Source organism: Schistocerca nitens, chromosome 4, assembly GCF_023898315.1.
Source record: "Schistocerca nitens isolate TAMUIC-IGC-003100 chromosome 4, iqSchNite1.1, whole genome shotgun sequence".
Classification (NCBI taxonomy): domain Eukaryota; kingdom Metazoa; phylum Arthropoda; class Insecta; order Orthoptera; family Acrididae; genus Schistocerca; species Schistocerca nitens.
The window spans coordinates 869,120,454-869,137,155 of NC_064617.1; the positions used below are offsets into that span (position 1 = coordinate 869,120,454).

General features: G+C 37.1%; 1 protein-coding gene across 1 annotated transcript in view; it reads right to left on the reverse strand.

Annotated features, from left to right (window-relative positions):
- LOC126252624 (folylpolyglutamate synthase, mitochondrial-like) overlaps positions 1-16,702 on the reverse strand; it is a 133,688-nt gene that overhangs the window by 29,960 nt on the left and 87,026 nt on the right. The window contains exon 7 of the mRNA XM_049953525.1: positions 3,633-3,786. Within this exon, the coding sequence (XP_049809482.1) occupies positions 3,633-3,786 (154 nt within the window). The remainder of the gene's footprint in view (positions 1-3,632; positions 3,787-16,702) is intronic.

Sequence of the window (16,702 nt, forward strand, 5' to 3'; positions counted from 1 at the left end):
GGTCTCTCAATCTTCCATATTTACCCTAGATAATCACACTTCCACATTTATCGGCTGTTAAAAGTTCTCAGTCATGTAAGAAACATTTGTTTTTAATTTCTTGATGAGACAGTCAATGTCTCTATGCTCATCCATGTATTTTCAAAGAATCTGTCTGGTGATCTTTGTAGTTGATGAAATAAATTATGAAATCCTCTGTGAAGATCCTCCCTTCATAAATAGTGCTCCATTATTGCCTTATTTTCCTAAGCAAAGCTAATTCCGTTGCCTTACTCTCAAGCTACAATATTCTACATTTTAGGGCACTGTTTTAGAGAAACGGCTGGTTGACTCTAGTAGCCGTCTTGTACTGGGAGATCGTCACGCACATGCAGAACACCCGAGTATATTGCCCAATGCTGCCCCTTGTTGCTGGAGTGTCATGTATCCAGGTGTCACCTGCTGTCGGATGGTGGCCACAAGAATGTACAGTTGCAAGAAGACATGACTCCAGATGGCAAAGTACCTTTACCAAGAGGAAAGACCATCATGTTTGGTGTACTGCTCCAGTCCATCATACTGCATCTGCAGCAGGAATATTAGCAGCAGTTGGCACCACAGTGACACAACAAACAGTTACAAATTGCTCACTAGTTAATACAACATTAGGTGAAGTTACCCTTTTTTCTACTCTATCTTGGATAAGCTTAATTTCTCTCCACAGGTCACCCATACCCTTCCTGGTATCATTGCGTTCGGAAGAAGAAATAGGCGATATGTTTCCAGATGTTATTCTCTCGGTAACCTTTTGATCTATAATTTCTCCAAATTGTTCCTTCAAACTAATTACATTTATAATATTAGAGTTAGCTATTTTCTCTTCGAAATTTCTTTCTATATTATCTACCCATGTATTGACACCTGTAATTTGCGATTGAATGACGCATTAATTCATTCTGCTTATCTACACTCTCTTTCAAAGTATTCACCCCTGCCTTACATCATTATACTTAACATTGTACACATTTTCAAAAGATCCTAACTTTTCAGTAAGTTCGGAATCTACATTATTACATTTGTTCTCAATGTTAAGTTCTAACCTTTTTGATAAATCTTCAAAAGTGTCCTCCTGTTTCTGACTAAGGTCAGTAAACATATGATTTATACGAGTGGTCAAAGAATTTGTCAACTTGTTATTTAAATCTACTTTTAAACCCTTTACTTTATTACTTACAGCGTCGAACTCAGTCTTCAAAGCACCCATGCCTTCACATAGATTACTAATTTCTTTGCTTTGAGACGTGTTTAACAAACCTAAATTTGTCGTTTGAATATTTACAGTTTCACTCTGAGAATTTAAAGTTTCACCCTGGGTATTTAATTGAGAACTTAATGAGTTTAACTTAAGAGTCTGAGCTTTGATTAAATTTATCAACTCATTCCAGTCAGGCTCTTCTTTGCCAATTTTCATGGCCACAGCCGGTTCCTGAGTTTCCCCAACTTCTTGTAAATTTTTTATACTTTTAAATCCTTTAGCTCTTGTAAGCATTTAAAACTAACTTTAAATACGATAATTACACAATAAAAGTTCACTCAACAGTATCTTGTACCACTTCATACTAAAGTAATCAAGTTATCTTTCACGCTCACCCAGCATAGAATTCACGTTGCGTAGGTGAGTGGATGTGGAGGCAAGTCAGCACAAGGGAACAGCAGCTGGTGCCAGCGGCGTTGGATGTATAATGGTTTCCGAGACTGCATCCCTTTGAGATGTGTGTGAGAGCTGTATACTCTCCACACTGGATCTTCTTGGTCGAGGCATTCTATGCATACTTCTTCTTAGACAAATACATCGAAATCTTCTTGGCTGTTTTAGCATTGTGAATTTTTCAGTTCTTCACTGTTTTTCCATTTAAATTTTGCTCCATTGCATACTTGAACATATTCCAATTTTCATCAAGTTACCTTCCATTCAGAAAGCTGTTGCACTCAGCGACTGTTATATTGACTTCTAAATTATAGATTGCAGTGATCAGTCATTCTTTTTAAATTTTATTGTGCAGATCTAGATTTTGGCAATAAGCTAGCCATTTTCAATGCACTACTGTTTTCGTTCAATGCGTTGAGAGAAAATAATAGTGCATTGAGAATGGCTAGCTTTTAGCCGAAATCGAGATCTGCACAATAAAATTTAAAAAGGACGACAGATTGCTGCAATCTATAATTTACAATCAATATTCTAATTTCTCAGAGTAATTTCCTTGTGTTATTATGTCTGGTTGCTATGGCAACACGTAACCGCTTCTTCTCTCGTTTCTGACTTATAATTCCTGTTTTTTCAGTCCTTTCACACAGGTCGCCACGTTCTAATGACTTAAAGTGTGAATCTGGGTTATATCAGTTTATTCCCCAAACCACCTTCCACTTCTTTATGAGGTGACTTACTAGGAACTTGTAGACACTCTTCTTTACTGGCTAGCCAGCTGCTGGAAACCCTCTTGACTTCTTCTCCGTCGAATAACGCTAGATACAGGAATTTTTTGACTCTTTCTACTTATGAAATAGGTAGACCTACAAACTTTACTTTTTGTCAATTAACGATGTATTTGCCCTCCATACACAATAAACTCTCACTTTCCACATAAATATGTAAATTCCAGTAAGTCTCTCATACAGCCAAACGTCAGAAATAAATTGATTTACAGTTAAAAGAAAGTTGGCTTAGATACCATAACTTTTCTTAACATGAATCAGGTTATAGCCTACACCAAGCTTACGTAAAGAGTTTTCAAGAGTTCTTTTTTAATTGTCTATGTTTTAATAACTATAGTCAGACACAATAAGCACAGAGCTGCATATAAACTCCAGGGTTCTTCCTTACACACTCACTAAAACATCTATGCATTGCCTGACAGGTACTTGTTGGTGCTGTTCGTCCGCCGCGTCTACTTTCTTCCCACGACTGATTTTAAACCTGCACACACAAACATATGACAAGCAGTAGGTAGGATTCTAACATCCCACTCATATCCAGAATATCGTGTGTTCAAGACAGTACAAGGCTGAGTGATTCTAGAATTTACACAGAAATTTTCGAATCACTACACCACCTGTGACTTCTGAGATGTCAAGTGAGAGCTCATCGGATAACAGCGTGGAGGTCTGTCATGTTTCCTGATGAAAGCTGGTTCTGCCACAGTGCTGGTCACGGCTGTGTGGTGGTTAGGAGGAGGCCAATTGATGACCTGCAACCAACCTGCCTGCAAGGTAGACACACTAGACCTACACCTGGAGTTACGGTCTAGGGTGCAATTTCATATGACAGCAGGCACACACTCGTGGTTATCCCATGCATCCTGACTGCCGATCTACATCTCAATCTGCTGATATCAGTGCATATCTAAGAGGTAACTATAGTGAAAACTAATTTGTTAAATGAAAATGACTGCTTCATTCCTAATACACATACATACTGAGCCATTCTCATTAGACACAGGATATATAGATATATCATATAACATCACTAATTAAAGGACAATTACTATAACAAAACATAACAATTTATTTCTGAACATGTACCTTCACAATGTGAAACATTCAGAGAATTTATCAAAAAACTAAAATCTCAGTCAAAGGCTCACGTGTTCACTTACCTGTGGCTGGTGGTTTGGTAACCATTCCCAGACAGATTGTTGTCAGCTGCAAGGCAAGGGAGGCATTAAGCTTTTGCACATCCACACTCAGGTCTGGCACCCTACCACATGGCCAATTGTATGCTTCCAGTGGAGGTGCTTCGAACAGTGGACACTGTCATTAAAAAAAAATTAAAACATCATGGTAAGTTAGATATTCTCAATGCATTACATGTATACTGCAACTATAGAAAGTTAGGAACAATCTGAAACAGTCATTTCATTACTGTAACTACTTTAAAAAGAAAAATATTGAAGTGTAATCAGTAATTAAAGTCATAGTTATTTTTATTGACCTCAACTCAGTCTATGATAAAGCACGAATTGAGTGATTCCTAGCCAAGCCCACAAGGACAATCAAATGTAAGCAAACATATACTTTATTCAAAAGCATGCCAACTGAAGGAAAAGCTTAAGTTACACTTACTGAGAAAGTTAAAAAGAGAATAATGATGAATAATGGTTTACCGCAAGGATCAACACTGTGTCCTCTTGTTTAATTTATAAATACCAGATATGATGAAAGTGTTATCTCATAAATACATACTGTTTGTCCACGTTAAGCTGACGACTGGAACAGTGGCTTTCGGGAACGCCCATGCCCCCACATTACAGCTGCCAAGGGGAGAGGAGTGATGGGGGGGAAGTCAGCATTGGCTGCCTCCAGTGCTGGCACAACTACCGGCTTTTTGTGCGTAACATGAAATCGGAGGTAGCACTCGCAGAAATATTGCCCACTTAGATGACACTTCCGTTGGATCAGAAATCACCTAATTAGTTGACATACTCCTTGCTCGAGAGTTTTACCTATAACTTATGTGTTATTTATTTACTGCAAATAATGAAACATGAAAAGTAGATGAATGTCCAACTTATGACACTATCAATCGAAAGTTAAGAACTGATTTTTGGATCTTTTTGCACATTGCATTTATTTAACACAATGCAACAGTAATGTTTACAAAGTGTAATTAACTGTGCTTGAAAGAACTGTCAAAATGATGTTGACTAAAGAATATTGTCATTTGTGTTTGATTCAAGATCATCACTGTTTGATTCCAGATGATCATTATCATCATAGCTTGAGGGCATGGCATTCATGAGAACTTAATCAATGACAATTTCCATTACTACATCTTGTGTCCAATACTCTTGCACCAGTTGCTGCACTTTCCTACAGTAACCTTGCCAGTCCTGTGCAGTAACGGAAAGGAAAGCAGCATTAATAAGAGTCTGCAATTTTCCTTCAACATGTCACCAGCGACATTGTGTTTTATTTTGGCCCATGCCAATTCCATCAGATTTAGATCACAGTTGTAGAGCAGTAAACGGATTATTCTGTGGCCTCGGCTCTCAGCAATTTATCCATGAAGTACACATTCACGGTTGGTTTGTTTTCCTTTCTAGGCAATGGTTCAGTTTTCCTCATTGTGTTGTTGCAGTTTATTTTTCCTATCTTTCAACTACTATAACACTGTAATCCTGAAATCATATTTATCAGGCATTCTGTCAAACTTTTTGCTGTGGTATGGCGCATTATCCAGACAATCGCAGAACTGGGTGGAATATAGGAACCAACAGATCTGCAAACAGCCCCCCCCCCCCTCCAGCTACACATCCAGTAGTTTCATCAACTTCAAGAAATTCGCAAGTTAGTGAAAACAATTTCTTGCATGAAATTTCTTGACAAACTACAACTGTGTGCCAGGTTGGGTTTCCAGGTTCGAGTCCCAGTCTGGCACACAGTTTTAATTTGTCAGGAAGTTTCAAATCAGCACAAATTACACTTCAAGGTGAAAATTCGTTCTAGTTTCTTGCATCTTGCAGAAAGCACTTGCCGAATTTCTCATTTGTTTTCCCAAACTAACAGAAGTTGTCTGTGTTCAGTGGCAATGCAAAAATGTCAGTGTTGAGAATGAGAATGGCACAAAGACAGATGGGCCAAAACAAATGTACTATTGGAACCCCTAAACACACACAATTGGCACCACCAGTCAAGGAAGTATGAAATCAGTTTACCAATCAATTTGTTTCACCGTAAGTGAAAGCAGAATGGCAATATAGATGTCTTTTAATTTTAGCTGATTTTGTAATGTTAGCATAAACATAAATGCATTTCACATATGATAAAAGTAGTAAATACTGCTGGCAAAAACTGAAGGGTAATTAAAAGGCAGTCTCTTGGTTGAGATACCGCTCATCATTTTTGTTTCCTATTATCAAATATTTAATTATACAGTAGACAAGGGATGTTCAAGATTTGTGTATGACATCCTCAAATTTTTTAATCTAAGCAAAATGCTCTGACTTTAGTTAACTGAACAGTGATTCTTGGTAACATCATTATGTACTCCTCTAACACTTTTTCCTACTCTTTTATTTTTGTGTTTCATGATTTTTATTCATTAATAATAATAATAATAATAATAATAATAATAATACGACAACAGTAAAGAATGCTTTGGTTTTTAAGAATAACTGCACTTCTGCAACAAGTACTTGCAGAAAGTTCCTGAAATAAACTTGCCCAGTGACTTGAACAAGTAAACTTGAGTAAGATTTTGTTGTACTGTAACCACAGCAAGTGCTTACACAGATTACCTGCCAGTAAACTCAAGCCTCTTGGAATACTTCGTGTCTAGGGGGAGCTTGACGTTGGCAGCAGACAAATGAATATATTTCAACTGGTGCTGATTTTCTCTTATGATTTTTGCTATGGAAAATAATCATTAGTAACATAGGTAGTGATGGCACATTTCACAGTCCTACGTAGTGATGGCGCATTCCATAGGCCTAACAATTTGCATCAGGGCAGAGCAAATGGAAATCACATGTTACTTGTCATAAGCCACCTCTGTTTGACTTTTCCATGATTATTCATGTAATAATAACTAAACAGATAAATCATCACTGACAATACAGAAAGAAGCGCTACAGGTCTTATTTTCTCTGTGAGAATACTAATGAAGAAACACTAGAAATCAAACCTCATCATGATATTTATTGACAGAGAAACGTATAAATCGGCCACAGACAGCAGATCTGGAAATGCTTGGAAAATATACATGTACCAATCTTTCTGATCAATAAGGCAACAATGTTATTCCAGAGATGCTAAAGTGGTGTTCAGAAAGCAGATGGAGGATCTGAGTGGTTTCAAATACAGAGAGGATTTCAACAAGGAAACGTTTTATCACCACTATTTATCACAGTTCGAGACAGAACAATAAATTCAGTTCCATAGAAAGCAGGTGCTGGCAAGTGTAAATATTGCCAAACTATCAGTTTAATAAGTCATTTGCAATATACTAACACAAATTCTTTACAGAAGAATGGAAAAACTGGTAGCCAATCTCAGGGAAGATCAGTTTGGATGATAGGGATTTGTACAAACACATGAGACAACAATGACCCTACAACTTCTCTTAGAAGATAGGTTAAGGAAAGGCAAAGCTACATTTATAGCATCTGTAGATTTACAGAAAGCTTTTGACAATGTTGACTGGAATACTCTCTTTGAAATTGAGAAAGTGTCAGAGGTAAAATACAGGGAGCGAAAGGTTATTCACAACTTGTACAGAAACTGTATGTCTGTTACAAGAGTCTAGGAACATGACACGGAAGCAGTGGTTGAGAAGGGTGTGAGAAAGGAGACAGGGTTGTGGCCTATTCTTGACATTATTCAATCTGCACACTGAGTAAACAATAAAGGGAACCAAAGAAAAATGTGGAGCAGGAATTAAAGTTCCATCAATATGAAACTGATCGCCTCAAACCTAAGCGTACAGCACTTAACTGGACGTTTCTGGATCACTAGAATGTTTGCTCCTCTAGTCCAAATGTATTTAGATACTTATGAGATTTCAAGGAAGTCATTGGAGGACTTGGACTAGATAGTTGTAGCGTACCACTACCACTGAAATTGCCTAATGTGTACGTAACAAATGGAATTAATTTTGATCACAGGGCTCACATTAACAATAAAACTTGACACCATTCTTCAAGACAGTATCTGGAGGCAATATAAATCTATATTAATGACTCCAAAACCAGTGACCATCAAAAGCATGTACTGTGTAAAATGTTTGCAGGAAATTTGAATGTTCAAATTAATGGCAGAGCCAAGTATTGTGACCACAGAACTTGTTGTAATACCAGAAGCACTTCGTTTCTGATCCTAGATGACAGCATCCCTATGTTTGCTACTCAGTGACACTGTTCTAATGGTACTTCACAATTCTGACACCTATAAGACTGAAAACCCCATCACTGAAGTGTTGGAATCGATGCGTGAAGGCCTAGCAGTTAATTTCATTTGGGTGAAACAACATTGTGAGATCACTGGCAATGAAGCTGCTGACCACTTAGCCAAAGAAGCTGCAGTGGCAGAGCATATGACCCAGATAAAACCTGCAGTAGGGATTACCAATACATCCAACACAGGCGCACGACAGAAGACTGGCAAATCCATACCTGTATATTTTATGTAATTACGAGCTGACTGTATGGTCTAAGTTAAGGGCCAATAAATTTAAATTTAAACAGTTAGAAAAAAAAAATTGGCCAGGTGTGAATAGGACTCTTGCTCTGAGCATTCCATACAAACTTTATTACGTATATGGAAAGTTTATTCATCCTAGGAAACAAAAATTTTGACTATTTTTGCCCGGTCCTGATACTAGGAAGACATCAGCTCCAGGAATGCCAAAACTTCCAAGAATGTTTTAATTTTAAGTTTAAATTTTTGTGTAATTTTGCATTTGTTAATGTAATTTTTCACTTACTTTATTAATCCTCCAGTTATATTACCATGCTGTGTTATTAGCAATACCAATAATTTAAACTTTTTAAAAATTTGCTACTTAATTTGTTTGATTTGTGAACTTTTAACATTGCAGCGCATCAGCAATTGTGAATAATTTAATGATTATAAAGTATCCGCCTCAATTGCAAATAGAAACTGGATGTTGACCTAGGTTTACCTGAGAGCCTGCGGCCCACCGAACATTGGTTGGGGTGAGGAAGCACGCTTCTGACGTTTGAGCTAAGTACAGCTATTGACATGGTACACACGTACCATTTATTTTACATTTTATGCGAGTCTTTTTGCCCTTTTGGGCGTTCTGTATTAATGTTGGACCATGTCTCTTTAGGCAGTTTGTAGTTTTAGTGTGATCCGAAGAAGGCGCGGTTATCCGCACCGAACACTAGGTCAACATCCGGTTTCTATTTGCAATCGAGGCAGATTTTTTATAATCATTGTTTGATTTGCTGAATCAAAATTTAAATATCAGTGAGCATAATTATTTGTAATCCTATGCGCTCACACATCATTTAAGTTTTTAAATTATAATATATGAAGTAATGCAATGATAACAGAAACTGACTAATAGATACTTAAGACTCATACTTCACTTCAAACCACAAGTAATTTAGAAATTTAATCCATGGACTTAAATTCCCGGCTAAACTGGAAGTAGATATCCTACTAATTAATATTTCCCCCCCAAAAAAGGGTCCCCTAAGCATATAACCATAACACTGGGATCTTTAAGCCTATAGTGATCATGTATTTACATCAGAGGACCTTTGACACTACCTTCACTCACAATTAGGTGAAATTGTGGTCAAACATGGGTTTAATAAAACTTCCTGGCAGATTAAAACTGTGTGCCCGAACGAGACTCAAACTCGGGACCTTTGCCTTTCGCGGGCAAGTGCTCTACCAACTGAGCTACCGAAGCACGACTCACGCCCGGTACTCACAGCTTTACTTCTGCCAGTATCTTGTCTCCTACCTCCCAAACTCCTTTCTTTCAGGAGTGCCAGTTCTGCATGGTTCGCAGGAGAGCTTCTGTAAAGTTTGGGAGGCAGGAGACAAGATACTGGCAGAAGTAAAGCTGTGAGTACCGGGCGTGAGTCGTGCTTCGGTAGCTCAGTTGGTAGAGCACTAGCCCGCGAAAGGCAAAGGTCCCGAGTTCGAGTCTCGGTCGGGCACACAGTTTTAATCTGCCAGGAAGTTTCATATCAGTGCACACTCCGCTGCAGAGTGAAAATCTCATTATGTGTTTAATAGTTTGCATGAAAGTCAAAAACTAAATTAAAATTATTATTTAGGTATTACAATTGAACCAAATCGTTAAGTGGTGACTGGAAAAAGAAGTACATTGAAGTTGGAAATAACACTGTCAATCATCATATTAGCTCTTGTAGTGCCTTGGTTTATAAATGGAAACATTTCTTTGGAGGAGAGAGATAGTAAAATTGTGTTTTGGGGTTTGGTTTTCAAATTTAAGTTGAAGTCTCCTACAACAATCAGATGAGAAATATAACTGCTGTCATTGTTATAATTTATGACACTGTCTATGGATTCTATAGTAACATTGGTTAGACATTGTGACAACCTCTGAACAGCAATCAACTGGACTGAACCTCTAACATTTCAAAATGTACGCACCCATAACAGTTGTAGTGCTTCGAGAATTTCCGCGTAAATTCTAGAACCACTTGGCCTTCCTCCATCTTGAATCCACAATATTTGAAATGGAAGAGTGAGAGAGACGAATCCGGCCTACTGCGCACTGCATGTTTGTGTGGGCAGGTCTAAAAACAGTCACGAGCAAAATGTGGACGTGGCGACCGAACGGCGGCCGACAAGTACCAGCTGTACTATCCATAGTGTTTCAGTGTATGTGTAGAGAAGAGCCTGTGCTATTCTTTGCTGGTTTAGTGACTGTGATGATTGTTAAGAACAAATGAAGAAATGAGATTAGACTTTTAAGTAATTCATGTGTTGGACTTGCTAGAAGCAAGACATTTTCATATTTTCTGGTGTTTATTAAACGAACCCTATTGTAAATGTATTCTAACAGAGTCTAATGTTTGACGACTTGGTTGACTCGCACGAGTTCAAATACTTATATGAGAAGTGGTGAATTTGTTTTTTGTGGAAGTTGAAATATACCATCACTGAACTAAAAGTATTCTTCGAGTACCAAAATTATTTCAAGAGTAGAGAGAGAGTCTGATAAATTCCCTTAATGAGCATTATTCTTCAGAGAAGAAGTTTCTGGAGACCGACATGGTCGGCTATCCAGAGAAGAAGATCGGCTGTGCATACCATCGTTTCCTGTTGTCTAAAGCGTTAGACGGTCAGTTGCATCAAACGGGTTATTTAACCCTGTAATGTCCATGGCATGTTTGATTATACATTACACTTTTATTTTTATTTGCTGCTGTTACCATTAATTTGAATTGTGTCAGTTGCTTACGGCTGTTTCTGTGGACAGTCAGTTGGAAGCTGCTCTTAACAAGGGTTGTTTTTTAGCAACACAAAATACCGTAAGAGCACCGAAAGCCATTTTCTCTTAGTGTTCCTCTGAACTGACAAAATATTGAGAGAGGTAAGAATTTCATCCTATACTAAAGCTGTTTTATGTTTGGCTTATGGTTTTAGTATTTACTCTGAATAACAATTGGGCACTATGTTGTTTTTAGTTGCAAAATAATCTTTATGTATGCTTATGTGATATAATACTACATTGTCATATCATATATTATACAATGGGAAACTATCACCACTATTATATCTAATTCACTTAACATTTCGTTTTGTACTTTTTGAGTAAAATAACGGATACAATTGTTTGCGGAGGCTATTTTTAACCCTTGACACAAACATCAAGCTGTTACAAGCTTAATGTGTGTGTGTGTGTGTGTGTGTGTGTGTGTGTGTGTGTGTGTGTGTGTGTGTGTGTGTGTGTGTGCGCGCTGGTTTAACAATGATGGTTCTTAGCTCTGTCCCATGAAAGTCTGTTCAGTCATTTAAATTTCATCAGCTACATTATGTAAAAATGTTTCCACCAGAGTACTCTCTTGATATACACTATGAAAGAAAGAACACTTGTTTATCTCTGACAGTTGACCAACAATAATGATTTTTGTCTTTTGAAGTTATCTGTTTCAGCGCCTACAAAGGAAAAAAATGAAAACTGTGAATCAACTGTAAAAGACAAACAGATGTTCTTGCAACCGTCTTTGTAGTTCTTTTTGAAGTCTACAATTCAGTACCAAATCAAATGATTTTGTCCCAACAGTTTAGGAAGCCTATTGAAATTGGCAGCCCACTTTCTTCTGACTTGATTTAAAATTATTGCCGCTGCTTATTGCTTATGTTACATAAATTAGCTAAATCAAACAATGAAAACTCCAGGCTGGAGTATCAACAATGTAGGAAAAGGTAGATTGCTACTCGCCGTAAACATGACATGTTAAGTTGCAGACAGGCACAACTGTGGCCTTCGTCAGAAGGCTGTGGCCACAAGCTTATGAGAAAGTGTCTTAATTGTGTCTGTCTGCAACTTAATGTGTCATCATTATGGTAAGTAGCAATCTACCTTTTCCTACATTGCTAAATATACACTAAAATACAATCAATGTAAGTGTGAATTAAAAAAAGGAAACACGTAAATGAAATAAGTAAAAAGATCTCGAGTTGCAATTTCGTCCTGGAAAGTATTTCCATGTATGTGGGGATAGTGTGTCCATCATACCATGTCTACTAGTAAAATATAAAGTTTAAACAAAACTAAAACTAAAAATTTAAAAAGCCTTGACACAAAAAAAAACACTTAAAAACAGAATACATATAAAAACAATAAAGTATGAAATTTAAATACATGTATGCTGCCTAGGCAAATATTCGCAGGTAAACATCAAAACAACAATATCAGATAACTGAGTCCAAGTCTGAATTAATTTACACTGAAAAATTCGCAATATAGATAAAACCATCAATGACACCTGCCATCACGCAACCGCCCATTTGGGTCGCCGCACTTGGTCAAGCCCTGTGCACCATGAACTGCACACTACACAATTCGTGATTCAAGGAAGCATGAGTTAGTATGATATCATCACACCACTGCAGGACATAGGCCTTGCCAGGCAGATTAATGGATGAAACTAAGTCATATGATATAAAATAAATAGGTAACGGTATTCTTTAACAATTTAAGCTAATTAAAGATGAATTTATTTGTATATGTTATGCAAAAAGTAATTACAACTTCACTAGCTAGTTTGAGGTGTGGACGGTGGGTCATGCAGGACTGGAAGAGATGAAGCTGAACAGAATAGGTTTACACCCAGTAATAATGAAAGTATGCTGTTCTAGAAAGGATAGCTGCTATTAACTTCTAATTTGTTTTTTATTTACTTAGCGGCCCCTGAAGCAACAATGCTTGTATCAAAATATTACTACTTATACTAAACTTAAAGGGGCAAAACAGTTTTTTTAAAATTTTTAATTTAAGTTTTAAGCTAGATCCTTTTGTAGCATATTTTATTAGGAGGTCAAACAAATACTATTACAATTCAGATGATTCCTCTAATGCAGAAGAGTGTCTAAAAATACTTGAGAATCTCAGTGACGAAGATAGTATCAGCAGTGAAGTAGAATGAGGAGATGATCTGGATTTAGTCCTCGTTCCATCATGTGATGGAAATGATTCTGATTGTGATGATGCTCCCAGTAAGGACAAAAGACTCGTTATTTCAGTGATATTGATAAAGGAGTTCATTTGCAGCCAATGGAAGTACAAGCCATTTCAGACGGAAACAGAAATGATGATGTGGAGCCTGTGACAGAAAGCAACAATGGGTATAACAACACACCAGAACAATCAAAGAAATCTAAAACAATACCACGAAAGTGGATATCAAAGGAACTGAATACCCTGAAAGTTGGCAGTCAAGTCGATTTCATGGATAATATATCAGAGCCTTTTTTTGTGTCTGACATGAAAAGTTTCAATGAAAAATTTGTGGAATCCACTTGTAAAGAGACAGTGAAATATGCTGCTCTGAAAGGATATTTATAAATACAAGTTTCAGTTGATGAGATATACAAATATTCTGGAATTCTTATTCTTTCCGGTTACAATCCAGTCGCATTTCAAAGAATGTATTGGGAGACCTGTAAGTAATTCACTCAGCAGAAAAAAAGTTTGAATAAATCCATCGCTTTCTGCATTTCAATGATTACACAACTATAGATCCAAGTAATAAAGCTTACAAAATTGATCCTCAATTGAAATGTCTGAACACCATATTTTGGTAACTTTTTCAGCCACTAGGATGTATGTTCTCTTTAGATGAAGCCATGGAGCCCTACTGTGGGCATAACAGGATGAAACAATTCAGGGAAAAACATATTTGTTACTGGTACAAATTATGGTGCCTTGCAACATATGAGAGCTTTGGTTGTGAAGTTCAGTCAACACACTGGTGTTGGTGACAAGGAAGAAGAAAAAACATTGGGAATTTCAATTACAGAAATATTCTGTGCAGTGTTTCTTCCTCCTCATGCTGCAGTCACTGTTGACAACTCTCTACAACTCTTGGAACCACTGATCTTGCATGAATTTCACAGCATTGGCACTGTCCTAAGACGCAGGATTAAGAAAGCACCACTGAAAGACTTATGAGGTTTCCATAGAATCAGGATCCGGTCCAAGAAATAGTACTGGGTGCTTGTTGGATTCTGCCTTAATGGTAACCTTGTCAGTATGTGGATGCTGTATAGAAAGGTGAAGAACATACATTTGTTGGAGTTCTGATGGAGTATTGTAACGTAGCTATTTAAATTGCTAGAAATGGATAAACCTCAACAGCCCATGTCAAGATCCAGAAAAGGTGTATCAAATTATATCCCCAGAGAGAATGCTGGACACCTAGTGGACAAAATTCTCACTCAATGGAGATATGAAAATTGTGGAAAATGCACGCAATTTCATTGTATAAAATGTAATGTTGGTCTTCCCCCAGATTCTTCTTTTTTACAATATCTCAGGTAAAAATTGTGCAAAATATAGAAAATTTTGCTGATATAATGTGATGTTCGGCTTCATACAGATTTTTCCCCGCAATACCATTAGTGGCTGAATTACAAATGGGGAAATCAGTAACATGTCAGTCCTCTATGAATAAAATAAGATTTAACATTGTTTCCTTGGTACACAAAAAATTACAATGTGCTACTAAATTGTAAATATTAATGCCTGGTGTATGTTTTACCATATACAAAATAAATCTGTGTAAAAATTAAAAAAAGTAATATTTTAGTCACTGATACACACTGCTACTCTCAAATGAACTACTTTGACCTAACTTCATCATAATCGAGAACAAGAAAGTAGTTTTGGGGATTGATGGGTTAAGCAATACCTTTTACATGACCCACCTGTCACAGGACCTCTTAGATTGGGATGTGCATACGCAAAAGATCCAAAACCTGGATTTGCAGTAGCTACTGCCAGGCTGTCTACTCTGCACACCTCATCAAACCTATCAAGTTTAAAGGTGTTTCTTTGACATCCCCAGTTTTCATCATGATGTCCGGCAAAGGGATGATAGACCTTATTATGTGACAAATTTCTGCTTGATATATCTAACCATCCCTGAGAAACAGGGGTCTTAACAAATGGACAGTCATAATTCTCGATTCACAGGCGTTACCCTATAAGTTTTGAGGAGCAAGTTTGCAAGCATCAAAATATGTAAAACCAGTAGCTGTATCTTTTGATTGGATTAACGTAAAAGCTTAAATTTTCTATACCACAACAGGACTGCAGACCTAACAATATGACATAAATTTTAATTTCATACCTCTATCAGTTCCTGAGAAAAAGGTGTCGCGCGCACACACACACACACACACACACACACACACACACACACACAGAGAGAGAGAGAGAGAGAGAGAGAGAGAGAGAGAGAACAAAGTGGTCTCACATTTCTACAGCAAAGTGAAATCTACTGAAGGATAACAAAGTATCCAATGAAATTAAAGTAACCATGTTATGACCCATGGGCTGGTACACATGTACCTTCATAACCACAGAAAAGAAATTCATTGGCCCGACCAATTCAGAAGACTGAGAAAGACAGGAGGAAAAATGAAATAAAGGGGAATGCATTTCTTATTAATTAAGCTTGCGGGATATGGACAATTTGTGAAAATGGAGAAATGTAGAACAGCAATGAAGTATTTCGACACAGAACTACAAGTGAAAAGACCACAAAGGAAGGCAATGAAACTGTGACTAAAGACAGTGCATTTATGTTAGGAAAAAACGAGCTAAAACTGAGAAGATATTACGGACCATATATTATGTAATAATATGAAGAAATGTTAAGCATTTGTGCACCATGTCTGAGAAGATGGAGTTGGGAAATGATGTTGACATAGTATTTTGCAATCTACACTACATACTGATTTATTTAGTTTCTCAATAGTCACTTGTTTTCCAGCAACCAACATTCACTGATAGTTTCAATTTCTACTTAACACAACCATTTTAGCATTTTAACATGACCATGAACGCAACAATACAATAAATAAATTATAATTACGGTCAAACACTGGAGCTGGCAAATAAAAATGATCACTCATGGAAGAAATAGTTCTGGGTAGTATCCAACCACTTAACCAAAGAATTTATTCCAAAATCGAGCATGTTTCTTCTCTCTTTTGTGTGTGTCTGTTGACAACAGATTGCTTCTGCTATTCGGCGAGTGATCTCCTTTACTCATAATAATAAAATGTAATATGATAAGCTATTTTACAATCATATCCACTACTACAGTAGCAACTGTCTTCTCTACGTAAGGTTCTGTGGTGATGGTTCCTACACAGTGAGCACGTGACGCAAAAATGAAATGATTGTATGGCATTGTTAGCCAGGATATCCCAGTTGGGTTCAGCTGCCAAGTGCAAGCAGTTTTTGACCTTGAGAACCCTGTCTTAGCTTGAGGAGAGAGGGAGCTGAAAAACCGCAAAGTTGTGGCACATTTTTCAGTGTTTTGTCTATAGCTTTTCTCCATGCTTTCCACAACAAAAAGCATTTAGACCTATCTTGTATACTGTAAAATGTTCTATAATTTACATTGGTTAATCACAATCTTATAACAAATACTTACAAAGAGAGAGAGCTTTGAAGAAACAGTACACTTCCAAAAATTGCAAGAAG